This window comes from Equus przewalskii, chromosome 6 (genome assembly GCF_037783145.1).
Source record: "Equus przewalskii isolate Varuska chromosome 6, EquPr2, whole genome shotgun sequence".
In the NCBI taxonomy this organism is placed as follows: domain Eukaryota; kingdom Metazoa; phylum Chordata; class Mammalia; order Perissodactyla; family Equidae; genus Equus; species Equus przewalskii.
The window spans coordinates 68,546,819-68,559,860 of NC_091836.1; the positions used below are offsets into that span (position 1 = coordinate 68,546,819).

At 55.8% G+C, this 13,042-nt stretch overlaps 1 protein-coding gene across 1 annotated transcript in view; it reads right to left on the reverse strand.

The window, feature by feature from the left end:
- DGAT2 (diacylglycerol O-acyltransferase 2) overlaps positions 1 to 13,042 on the reverse strand; it is a 30,618-nt gene that overhangs the window by 4,667 nt on the left and 12,909 nt on the right. Inside the window, exons 2-5 of the mRNA XM_070624108.1 lie at positions 12,375 to 12,503; positions 7,210 to 7,317; positions 6,791 to 6,861; positions 484 to 688 (exon numbers count right to left, since the gene is read on the reverse strand). Of these exons, the coding sequence (XP_070480209.1) occupies positions 484 to 688; positions 6,791 to 6,861; positions 7,210 to 7,317; positions 12,375 to 12,503 (513 nt within the window). The remainder of the gene's footprint in view (positions 1 to 483; positions 689 to 6,790; positions 6,862 to 7,209; positions 7,318 to 12,374; positions 12,504 to 13,042) is intronic.

Consider the following 13,042-nt stretch of genomic DNA (forward strand, 5'->3'; position numbering starts at 1 on the left):
CTGCATCAGCTGTTCCTCTTCCTGAGCCTCGGCTTCCCTATAACATGGGGATAATGATACCAGGTTGTTCAGGGAACTCATTCATTTGGAAAACATTCCCTGAGCTCCTAACCCTGCCAGGCTGGTGCCAGGTGCTGGGAATCCCAGTGAATCAGGCCGTGGGGATCACAGATGGGTGGATAACGACAGAGCCAAGGACAAGGATCAGGTTGTGCAGAGGGCAGCACAGGGGCTGGAGGCACCCAGAAACAGGTGAGAGGCGGCTGCCTGGGAAAGACGTTATCCAAGTTGAAGCCGGCAGACCATAGAACAGCTCTTCTGCTCAGCCCTGCCCACTGCACCTGGAGCAGGCTGCATCCCAGCACAGGACCAGCTGCGGGGCACGGTATATCGGCTTCCCAGCCTCTCTATCACCTGGCCCAATGGAGAGGCTCAGGCCTCGACCAGGGCGCCCAGCAGGGGTAGGCAGAGGTGGATGCTCACCTCCAGACATGAGGTACTCCCTCAGCACTGGCATCCGGAAGTTGCCGGCCAGCGTGGCCAGGTAGGGCCTTATGCCAGGGAACTTCTTGCTCACTTCCGTGGCCTCTGTGCTGAAGTTGCAGAAGGCACCGAGGCCCATGATGCCGTGGGGGTGGTAGCCAAAGATGTAGTTCCTGGTGGTGAGCAGGTTGTGCGTCTTCACCAGCTGCAGGCAAAAGCTCGGGTCAGAGGAAACGGGCCAGGAGAGGGGTCCTGGGGCACACCCAGAGGGTAGGGGAGGGACTGGGTGTGCCACGGCCCCTGGAGGACTGGAGAGACTCTCCACACCAAACCTCAGACTCTCCTCCCTGAGGCCACAGTGCCGGACACTCAGCGGTCACCGCTTGGAGAGAGGAAGGGAAACTTTCTCACTCGCTCCCCTTATTTCTCCAGCTAAACACACCAGGTCATCTTATCCACGCTCTGCCAGCCTCCTGCCTCCCCTGCCTCCAGGCCCATCCTCCTCACCACAGCCAGAGAGACTATTCTACAACCCAAACCCAACCCCCATCACTCTCAGATAAGGAGGGATGTCCAGCCCTCTTTATCGGGGTAAAGTCCAAGTCCCTTAGTTTGGCCAGAGAAGGGACAGTGCAGCTGGCCTGGATGGAAACTTCCTTCCAGGCAGCCAGGCTCAGCCTGGACTCTGATGCAGGAAGGACAAGGACAAGCAACAGTCACAGTGGGGGCAGGGAGGCAGCTGCACAGCTGGGCCAGCTGACCTGCGCTACTATCAACAGGGCTGTCCTGGGATGCTCTGAATGACGATGGGCTTGTTCGGGGCCCACCCCCTGCCCCGGCCTGCAGCTCAAGGGGCGGGTGGGTGGTACAAAGTTGCCCTAAGTTCTGGACAAGGAGAGCCACCCACCCAGCATTACAGGGAACCCGATGCGGGTGAGGGTGCTGAGGGGGATGCAGAGCAAGGGTATTTTGTTCAGAAAACATCACTTTTTTTTTATTAGAAAAATAACGAATAATCAGAGAACGTAAAAAATATGGGAAGGTAAAAAAAAAACCCAAAGCACCAGTCAGATCTCTATCCAGATGAACCACTGATGGGTTGAGTCTTTTTTGCACTCAAATAGACACATGCTTTTTTTAAAAAATCATGAAATTGAGGTGCTGGGTTGCTACCACTTCTATGTAATTTTCTACCAAGCACATGATACCTATTTTTCCCTATCAACCTCCCTCAGCAACATGTCTCCTTGCGGCTGTCATTCTCTCGCACAGCTACGCCACACGTCACAGAATTGTCATCAAACTCTGATTGATGGACCTTTAAAAAGCTTCCAGAATGTCCCTCAGAAATAATCAATCCCTAAATACCTTATTTTTGTCCACATATCTGATTGTTTTCTCGAGACAAACTTGTAGAAATACAATTTCTGGGTCAAAGGGAATGAACATTTTGGTCTGGTGGGCTACCTGGCCTCTAGAGAGGTGACACTATGACATTCCTGCCTGCCGGGTTTGAAGGTGCCCACTTCCATGCTCCGGTGCCAGCTGGAGGCAGAGCCACGGGCCATTGGCAGAGTATCAAGAGCTTGGGTTTTCCATGACTCCAGATTTGGGAATCTCCTGGCTGAGGGAGGGACCTTGTGCTCTGTTTTGGGGGAGGGGAGTGCCAGTGGGTGGCTTTGGGGAAACTGAAATCTGAATCTTCAGGTGACGGAGGCCCGAGGGGGATGGAAGCAGGGGGGCTGGCACCAGCCCCAGCTCTGTAAGTGCCAGTGCGTGTAAGTGTGAGCAAGACCCTGAGTTTTACCCCCCGTTGCTTGGGACAGTCTACTCTTTCTCCCACTTTGCCTTTGGCAAGCAGATTAAAGCTGCTCAAACACGTGCCCAATTCCTGGCGGCCTAGATCATGGCTAGTGGGGAGGGGCGGCGAGGGGGCCCTGAGGGAGCCCAGCTGTCCACCAGCTTTGCAAGGCGCTTGTTCTGAGGGTCTGCCTCCTGAAGCGCAGGTCTGCCCAGCACATGAGCTCTCAGTAAAGCTGGGGTGAAAAAGCACCTTGCGCCAGCTCCCAGGGAAAGGCAGGCCTTGAGGCACGAGCTGAGACACCAGTACCAGACTGGGAACCTGCCCCTGAGCTGAAGGCTGGGCCTGCAAGCCCAAAGCACAGAACTAGCTGGAGAGCCCCGATCGCGGCCATTCCTTTGATTACGAGGTGGAGACTGAGGCTTAGAGAAAGGAGTCGCTGCTTCCCGGGAGGTCACAGCACATCCCCTCCCATCTCTAGATGAGGGCGCTCACCTACGCTTGTCCCTGGGCCTGGGTTGTAGACGTGTCACCTGGTGGAACCCTAGCTGGCTCTTTAAATCATTCCGTCCCTCCGCCAAGTCTCTATGTGGCAGGACATCTGGTTAATGAGGAGCCTTGGGGCACAGTGCAGGTTAACGGCCCTCGGTGGGCAACCCAGAAGAATGTGGGCATCTGACACAGCTTTAGTCTTGTCTTCAGTCCACACTCCCCTCGCCCCAGGGCTGGACAGGGTATCCGTTCTGGAGGGGGGAGGAGGGACACTGCTGATGACGGCTCTGCTGACATGCCTACTTTCATGTCCCCTGTCTTTCCATGGCAAAGTCTCAACCCAAGGGGGTGCCCAGGCCAGGCCTGCTGGCTAACACGAGCCTGCGACACATTCCTGGCAAGTCACTCCTCACACCCCGCCTCCTAGGGCAGGACAGTGTTCAGATAGACGTGTCCCACTCTGGCACCATAAAGAGGAAGAAGCTCAGGCCCAGAGAAGAGCAGAGACTTGCCTATGCTTCCACAGCAGGGCACAGCGGCAGAGGACTGCAGGAGAGAGAACACGGGCCCTGAAGCAGACAGCCCCAGGTTCTATACCAGACCTGCTACTGACTTGCTCTGTGACCTGACGACAGTCTCTCCTCTCTGGGCCCCAAGAGGCTCACCTGTGAAGCGAGGCAGATGGGCAGAGAGAGGATTCTAAGCTCAGAGAGTCTTTCCTAGTCCCCTCTCCAAAGATCCTACCTATACCTCAGGGAGAGGTGACCCAGCACAGCCCACTCCTCTTCCAGCCAGCCAGTGGTCCTGGTGGCTGATGCTAACACATGAGCCCCACCTCTGCTGGGAGAAGGGACGCCCTCTGGGTCAGCTGAGCTGCTCTGGTGGCAAAGAGCAAACAGCTTCACCAAGAAGGGAGTGGGGAGGGCTGGGGGGGTGGCGACAGCTGGAGGCTCTTATGACCCAACCACTGGCAAGGGGCTGGGAAAAGGGGGTGGGGGACAGGGGGTCATATACAAAGCCACAGAGCGTCAGCCCTGACGTCAGGTCACCAAGGCCAAACCCTCCCTGAACAGAAGGGGAGACTGAGAGCCCTAAGGGGCAGGGGCTGGGCTGCGGTCCCCAGCAGGCAAGAGCAGAGCCCACACGGGCTCAGTGCCCTGGGCCTGCCGCAGGCCCAGCTTGGCTTTGGTCCCAGTGCCCAGGAGCCCTCAGAGGGCCAGCTCTCATGTGCCCTACGGCCACTACTCTCAGCTGCCTTCTGGGAACAGAGGTGTGATAAGGGACACGGGCTTTTGTTTTGGTTCTTTTGGAATGGCGCCTGCCTGTCACAGGTCTGACCAATGGTCACCAGGTCATCCTGTTCTGGATAGAGGACGCCACTGGCCTTAAGGAAGCTTCCTGAGGGGCAGGTCACTGAACATGGGGGCTTGGCCCTGGAGGTAAGGGCCCCAGCAGAGAGACCAGAGTCCATAACCCCTCAGACTCAACCATAATTTACCACTTTTTATCACAGGAACAGCTCCACTTTGCAGACAAGGCAGGTGAGGCTCGGTGAGCTTCAGAAGTGTGCCTGTGGTCCCATGGGCAGAAGGGGACCAAGTCTAGCAGGATCCTCTAGGTGGTGAGCCCACCTGAGAGCAGAGCCCAGGACTGACTCTTCTGGGTCCCCCTGCCCAGCAGAGCTTAGCTATGGAGGTCAGTGAATGGAGTGACAGAGCAGGAACTCAACCTCGGTCTCCAATAGCAGAGCAGAGAGGGGGAGACCCAGGGTGTGGGACTCAATCCAGTGGGGAAATCAGGGACCAAATCTCTCCCAGAGAAACAGGCAGTAGGAATGCAGTGGGAAAGAACCTGAGGCTCAGATTCAGGAAGCCCAGATTCTAGTACTAACACGGGCAGGGACTCACTGGGCAACCTGGACCAGTCCTTGCTCCTCTCTGGGACTCAGTTTCCTCACCTCCAAAATGAGAGAGCTGGGTCTTATGATGCAACATCCTCCCAGCACCAAGAGCCTTGCATTCCTTGCAGCTGGAGAGACGGGATCAGGAAAAGGGAGGAACAGGAACCCTGACCCCAAAGGTCCTGGGAAAACTGGGCTCGGGCTGGGGTGGGCAGAGGGAGCCAGCCCTAGGGCCGTCCTCACAATACTGAGTGCAGGGGAGGAATGTAGGGTTACCCGGCCACCTCCCCCAGGCAGCACGCCAGGATGTCTCAGTCGCTGACTCACAACAGCAAACATACACCACCTACGTCATGCACAAAACCTCCACACTCACACACACTGCCTCTGCTCTGCAGACCCCACTGCCTTCTGCTGCGTCACCTCAGCAGCTAGGATGTGCCGGGGCTGGGGTGCTCAGTGAGGTGGCCAGACAGGTCTTTCTCTTGCAGGAAAAACCTTCAGGTTTCTGCCAGGTATCCACAATCCACCAGCTTCGCCCATGGGCACCAGGGCCCAGATGCCTCTGCCTTGCCAAGCTAGCTTGCAGACCACAGGCAGGGGCCAGACAGAGATGAGACTGAAGCCAGACCACCGTTTACCCTGGCAGGACCTTGAGGTTAGCCCCAGAGAAGATGGGTGCTCCGAAGACCAGGGTGGGGGGCCCACAGCAGCCAATGATGCATCAGGAAGGAAACCCAGAGACCAACTTGGTCTAAACTTGCTTCCTATGAGAAGACTGCACCCTCGAAGGGACTATGCCTTGTCCAGGGTCACAGTGAACTTTTCCTGCCTCCGTTCTCCAAGGCTGAGGGAAGTCTGAGTATCTGCCCAAGCTTATTTCCCACAGCTCTGCTGCACAGAGATGCAGCATGCTGTCCTGGGAAGAGCCCAGCCTTTGAGGCAAGACAGTAACTGGAATCTTGGCTCAGCCCCTCACTAGCCTCATTCAGCTTTGCTACTCTCTGACCCTCAGTTCCCTCTTCTGTGAAAAGGGGATAAAGTGAATACTCGCCTTACAGGGGTGCTGTCAGGCTTAAAGGAGACTCCTTGGGGAAAGACGCTGGCTCCTAGAAGGCCCCCAGTAAAGATCCTCCCTCTGCCCTCCACCTCCTCACCAGTTCCTACACCCCAGGCTTCTTCTCAGTCTCAGGCCCTCTGCTCTCACTATTTTCCCCACCTCTTCAGTGCTACTATTTTTAAGATGGAATTCTAGGAGCATCTGCTCCAGAAGCCTTCCCCAAGCACTTCAGCAACTAGGGTCTCACCCTTCTTTCACTGCACATCAAATTTCCTGGGCCCTATTTCCGTGGCCATGACCCCCAGCAACCCACCTGAAACCGGCTGAGAGAAGTGATATTTCTGCAAAAGCTTCAGAAGGAAAGAAAGCCCCTCCAACCTATTGCTTTAAGCTCTATCCTTAGTTCAGGCCAGATGGACTTGGGACCACCTTGGTGCTGCTCTTGACAAATCACCTCTTTTTGCTGAGGAAGACTGGCCCTGAGCTAACATCTGTGCCCATCTTCCTCTACTTTATATGTGGGATGCCTACCACAGCATGGGGTGCCAAGCGGTGCCATGTCCGCACCCGGGATCCGAACCGGCGAACCCTGGGCCGCTGAAGCAGAATGTGCGCACTTAACCACTGCACCACCAGGCCAGCCCCTGAAACATCTTTTAGATCCAAATGCTAAAAGAAGTCTTGTTTCTCTAAGGAACTAGCAAGCCTTTTCCAAAATAAGAACCAACATCTATCATGTTTCCCTTTTTGCCTCGGCTGCCAGGAAGCTCCAAGCTGACTATGAAGCTCAACCACTGCAACTCTGCTGACCCTTGTGGCTGAAATACCAGTATTTTTTTAACCCTAAGTCTTGATTTTTCTTTTTACCCTTTATGGCATTATTTGTATCCTGAATTGCCTCAAATCTGCATCAAGTTGGGTAGAGTATGAATAGTGAGAGGCATCACATGGTTTAACTCAGCACATGTGGTCACTGTGGATGGGTGGGTTAAGGCTTGAGTTCAGATTTCCCAGGCACTCCCACCCTCCCAAGATGACCCCCACAAGTCTTTACCTGGATGGGAAAGTAGTCTCGAAAGTAGCGCCACATAGCCCAGTTTCGGACCCACTGTGACCTCCTGCCACCTTCCAGGGAACAAAACACAGTGTTGGGAATGGGGGGGAGGGACAGGTGATGTTTGGGCAAGGGAGACAAGACAGAGCCAGCGTGAACCCTGAGGTAGGTGACTATTGCCCTCGGCAGCATCTCCCCCTCCCTCCGGGCCCCTTTCCACGCTCGTTCTCTCATGTTCTGCAAACCCTTGACTGAGCGTGAGGTCCTATGAGGGCAGGACAGTGCCCTCTGAGTTTTTTACCACCCCACCCCCATCACCACACCCTGGCCTGGTGCTCTTCACACAGTAAAAGGGCAGCTTGTGTAGGAAGGACCGTCCCAAGGGCAGGGGGGCGTGGACAGGGGACCTCTGCTCTCACCTTTCTTGGGCGTGTTCCAGTCGAACACCAGCCAGGTGAAGTAGAGCACGGCGATGAGCCAGCAATCAGTGCAGAACGTGTATAGGAGGATGACACTGCAGGACACTCCTGCGGGGGAGGCAGACAGCCACGGATCAGGAAGCGTGGGCCTCAGTCTCCCCTCTGGGCAAAGGTTCTTGGAGTGAGTGAGTGTTTACAGTGGCACTAAGCTAGGCACAGCTGGGGGCCATGGGCAGGGGACCCCCAGCCCCGGCCTGGGGAGGAGCGCGCTGCCAGGGACAGGAGCCTCATCTCCTAATGCTGATGGGCTGGCTGCCCTGGCGCTGAGGGCACACGGGCTCCCTGTGGTCTGGGCAGCAGTGTGGAGGAGCAGACTCCAGCTTCTTGTGAAGCTGTCCTCAGAGCTGTCCTTTCCGCCCCCTCCTTGTGCGTCTGTCTCCCCACCCCCGTACCTGGCACAGTTCCTGTGGACAAGGGGAGGGACCTAACCAGTGCCCCCCCATCTCAGGACTTGGGCTGAACCACTGTCTCAAGTGTGTAGCAGAGGGACTTCCACCCCATTCTAGAGACAAGAACAGTGAGGCTTGAGGGGGAGATAACTTCCCCAAGGTCACCCAGCAGGACAGGGGCAGAGCCAGGATTCAAACCCAAGTCTGACTGTTAAGTCCCTAATCTGCCCAGGCTTTATAAACTCACCAAATATTAGAAGCCCTGTTCTGCCACTGGAGGGACCTGAGACTGGTGGTCGGGGTGGGGCAGGGGTTCCCACCCCAGAACAGGGGCTGGCCCCTTCCAACACAGCAGAGTGCCCGGCAGGCCCAGACCAAAGCCCAGAGCCCATCAGCCCCCTCTCAAAAACCCCAGCAGGACCTTGGAAGACTCCCTGGGGCCAGCTCCCCGTGGTCACTTTGCTCTGGGCCTCCCAGCACTAAAAGGAAGGAGGTCTGTGCCAAACCTGCCTTGCCTCGTGGCTCCCTGCAGATGCCCTCTGCAGGCAGTCCACCTTCCCGGTTTTTACCCAGCCTTCAACGCCTCGCTCAGCCCTCCTCTCTTCCAGAACTGTTCTCTAATATCATACTGTCCTCCCGAGTGGATCTCTCACCTCTGAACTCCCCACACGAGGGGGGCCACATCTTCTTTGCTCCCTGGCACTCAGTACAGGGCCAGGGGCAGCAGGTACTCATGCCTGGTGGAAGTGTGGCCTGCGTCCAGCACCCTCCCCACTGCCCAGGGAGGGAAGCCAAGCCCTGCCACGCCCCCCACCTCTGCTGGGCACTGTGCTGGTCATGGGTGCTCAAGGGCTGCCTGGCCCTGCATTCCGCTCTGGTCTGCCCCCCAGGCTGAGCCTCCTCTGGTTTCCTGAGGGAGAGGGGAAGGCCAGACACAGACTCTCCATGGGCCTAAGGGCAGCAAAATGGTAGTCACTTGTTGTCCACGATCCAGTCCTGTTCTAGCCTCTCCCCAAGGGAGTGAAAAGTGGCACGACTATCTTGGGAGGGGCAGTGAACAGAGAGTGACCAGGTGTCCAGTTCTTCAGGACCAGATAAGGAGTGTGACATCACTGATAAGGATGATGAATCTCTAGAGAAGCATTTGCAGCCTACAAAAACCTGTGAAAGGCAAACTGTGAAGTACTTAAGGCTGCTTGGTGAATGGCTATGTCTAAGTTAAGGACGCTTACAAAGTCATTCACGTTGTTGAGCAGTTTGCCTCTGGTCCCCTTTCTTAGGTCTGCAAAAAAGGTCACTCTAGGCCCCTAGACTCCACAGGTGTCCAAGCTCCTTCGGAGGCTAGGTGGATGCTCCAGGTGGGCCTGGGCGGGGCTGCAAGGCTCAGGCTCAGGGCTGAGCAGCCCAGAAGCCTCGCTGGTGTCAAACCCCTAACTTTCTTGGTGGGTAGAGCGACCAGAGCGGGCTGAGCCCCAGGGCCCACTGCCTAGGCATCTGGGCTCTCTGGGAAGGCAGGCATCCCTACCTACCCGTCCTCACACTGGTGCTAAGGTGCCCTGGATGGGGGAAAAACAAACAGGGAGCCCGAGACTGCATCCAAGATGGGGACCTTCTCACCTGGGGGCCCACTCCCCAAACCCTCCGTATCCACAGCCCCTCTCGCTGCACTTGCCATCTGGCTCCTCATTGTCTGCCTCCCCGTGAGACTCCTTCCAGCAGACAGCCCTTCATCCCGAGCTCCTCAGGAGCTGGAAGCGGGGCACGTTAACCTCTCCAGCCCCAGCAACCAACACAGGAAAGATTTATTGAGCAAAAAAATGAACTAAACCCATCAAACAACCTTCCTTTCTCAGAGCCTAACCCCTGCCCTTTGAACAATGGGCTCCCACTCCACCCTCGTGGGGCTGCAGCAGCAACTACCGCCACTGGGTCCAGGAGAGGCAAACACCTTGTGGACCCGGCTGGCTCCCAATGGGGACAGTTCAGGACCACCTTCACAATCATCTCCTCCCCACACACCATGGGGAAGTCTGGGACTCAAAACTCTGATCCCCAAGGCCTGTCAGCCGGGCGGCGTGTGGCTCGCTCAGTGGCAGGGAGGCAGCAGTGGGCCCATGAAGAGCATGGATGCGTTCTTCCAGGAGGCCCCGGCCCTGCCACTCCCTGGCCAGGCCCATCCCTGAGCCTCGATTTCCTTACGGGGTGTTGGGAAGATTACAAGAGACGAGAAGAGGACGTGACACACTGCTAAGTGTCCCATCTGGGGATCTGTGGTCTTGGACAGGAGAAAAAATGACATCTTAATCTACACCCATCTCTTCTGGAAATCTATTAGTATTTCCTTCCTTTACAAATGTAACAGAGCACAGCAGTATAGCAGTACCTGCTGACTGTGACATCGACAGAAAACAACACATCACATTTACAGCAGTCGCAGACAGCTTGAAAAATCACTTATTCTCATCATTACTTAAGAATTATGATAATGATTACGCCTGCTGCTGAGTCTTTTTATTTAATGCACTAATAAAAAAGCATGTGTTACTATATATCTAACTCAACTTCTTAATGTGTGCATGTTTATATTTCAGTATCATTGGGTTACTCTGGAATCCAATGTATTTTGTATCACACATTTAAGAACACTGAGAAAGGTTTATAGCCTTTACCAGAATACCAGAGGGTCCCATGGCCCAAAAATAGTGAAGGGTCACTCTGTTCCAGAGGGAGGCCGACTGGCCCACAGCAGCCTTTGCAACACCAGGCAAACCTCAGACAGCAGATCTGGGTGGTGGTGGGAGGGAGCGGCTGGGCTGCTCAGGGCAATAATCTCAGCAGCAGCACGGGAGTCCTGTCAGCCCAACCAGGCTTGGCTCCCTCTAAGAAAGGGCGTTGGGAAGATGCTGAAGCAGTTTCTGGGCTGTGGTTGGGCTTGGTGGATTGTTAACCTACAGCAGGGGGCCAGACCCGGTCGTGTGCTGCATGGTTGGGGTTCTACCAGCTGCTCAGCTCCCCAACAGCCAAGTTCTGACCCACTAAGACAGGGGTAGTGGTGGCTTCTCAGTGCCAACGGGGACTAAGGGAGCTGGTGCAGCAGCCTAGGCAGGGGGCTGGGAGGCTGGAGTCCATGGGGTCTTGTCCTGGCCCCACCACATGCTTCTCATGTGATTCTAGGCAAGGCTCTGCCCTTACTGCTCCCTATCTGACAATGGAGGGGGCTGCACTGTGCTCTCGACCCCAGGATTCTAATAGGTGACTGAATGCAGGACAAATTGGGGGTCTGAGCCCTGAGGGAGCCAGACTAACCTGCTCTGTTCTCCAGACCAGTGTTTATCTTTTTGAGGCCATAAAAATCTGAGGATAGCAATTGCTCTTCACCCCAGAAAAATGTGGACATACTCTCATCAATAATTCTGCACCTAATTTTAGGGGTTCATGGACCCCCCCCCCCGACTAGAGCCCACTCTTGGGCCTAAAGGTGAAGACTGGCTGGTTCAGACCAGCTCCACTCATTCTGGGCTCCTCGGCAAGCGCTGTGGGCTTCCACTCAATTCCCAACTATGCCACTTAATGAGCTTCACAGTCTCAGAGTCACTGGACCTCCACCAGTTTGCATTTCCTCACCTGGGAAGAGGGAAGTCAAGAAAAGCCAAGTCCAGTGCCTGGTCCATGGTGGGGCTTGAGAAATAGCACCCCTGGCCCATGCCTCTGCCCTGCAAAGGGCGGGAGGGCAGCACAGAGCTGCCCTGGCAGTGGGGTCTCAGAGGCCCCCAGGCCTAGTGGAAGGACGGCTGCTCAGCAAGGCCTTAGTGACTCCTGGTGGTCCCCATTGGGCTGGACAATCCTGAGGGGTGGGCTGCCCACAGCACTGGAACAAGCAGGTCTGTCTGCCCCAAAGTGCTGGGGAGGCCACCTACTCTGCTGAGGACACAGGGGCCTCAGGAAGAGAAGAGGCTGCTGGGAGAGCAGGGGTGGGCCCAGGCACAGGCCTGACCCTCCTCCCAGACAATCCCTGACGTCCTGACCCTGGTCTGGATGGCAACCCCGGGAATGAGGCACCAAGCCAGAACTGTCGGCAGGTACTGCTAATGTTACTGTGCTCTGTTCTATATGTAAAGAAGGAAATACTAAATTTTCAAACAAAATGGGCAAAGATTAAGATGTCATTTTCTTTCCCATTCTGAGTCCAACCAGAGCACTGGGTGGGAGATGCTGAGAGAAGGGGGTAAACACTAATCGGGCCGTGGGAAGCAGCTGGGGACGGTGTTCCATGGAGGGTGGGTGAGGGGTGGGAGCGGGATCTAAGGGCACCTCTCCCGGCAGCTCCCATGTCATGGGGGCCCACCACGACCAGGCCCTGTGCTTCTTTTCTTCAATCCCCACAAATGCCATATGAAGTCGGCAGCATTTTCCTTCCACTTGAAACAAGGAAACTAACTTCCAGAGAGCTCAGGGAAGCCGTGGAAGGTCACAGAGCTGGTCTGTGATGGAGTCGGGCACCACAGCCCCTGAGACAAAGAAGCACACCTGCTGGGAAATCTTCGTCGGTAGGCAGGGTGGCACGGGGGAAATGCACAGGCTTTGGGGGTCCTACAGACCTGGATTCAAACCAGTGTGACTAGGACAAGTTACTTAGCTTCTCTATGTGTAAAATGGGAACACACCACCAGCTCCCACGGAATCACACTGACCCTGGCCCTCGGAGCCCTGGCTTACCCATCACGAGGAAGGTCAGGACCCACTGCAGCACCGAGATGACCTGTAGCTGCTTTTCCACCTGGGACCTGTTGAGCCAACTGATGGAGAAGAGGTCCTGGAGGGCGGAGAGGATGCTGGAGCCAGTGCCTGCAGCAGAGGGGAGCGTCAGCCTCCTGCCACCCTTGCCTCCAGCCTTAGAGTCCCCGATACCTACCCACCTCCCACAGGCACCTTCCCAGGTGTGACAGGAGCCTGGGCCACAAAATCAGGCAGCCCTGGGTTCGAATCCTAGCCCGGCCACCCAACAGCTTTGTAATTCTGGGCTGTTCACATGCTTCCCTGTGCCCCAGTTTCTATATATACCCAATGCGAATGGTGTCCCCGCCTAGGGTCATTTGGAAACCAAATGAGGTATCCAAAGGGCCCAGGGAGAGCTCTCCATAATTGCCAGTTCTCTTCCCTCCCCTCCACCCCAATCAAACTCCTGTCCTCATTCTTTATCTGGACCCAGTACAAATATTTAATCTTTGCTATGTGTGTCTGTGAGGCCAAGGACAGAGGTTCAACATCCCATGTGCAATGTTTTTTTCTCCAAGTGTACTTTGAGCACCCCCAATCCCTGCCCCACCCCTCTTATCGCCAGGGCTGACACCCTGCCCCAGGGTGCTGAGCCCTTGTGCCTCCAC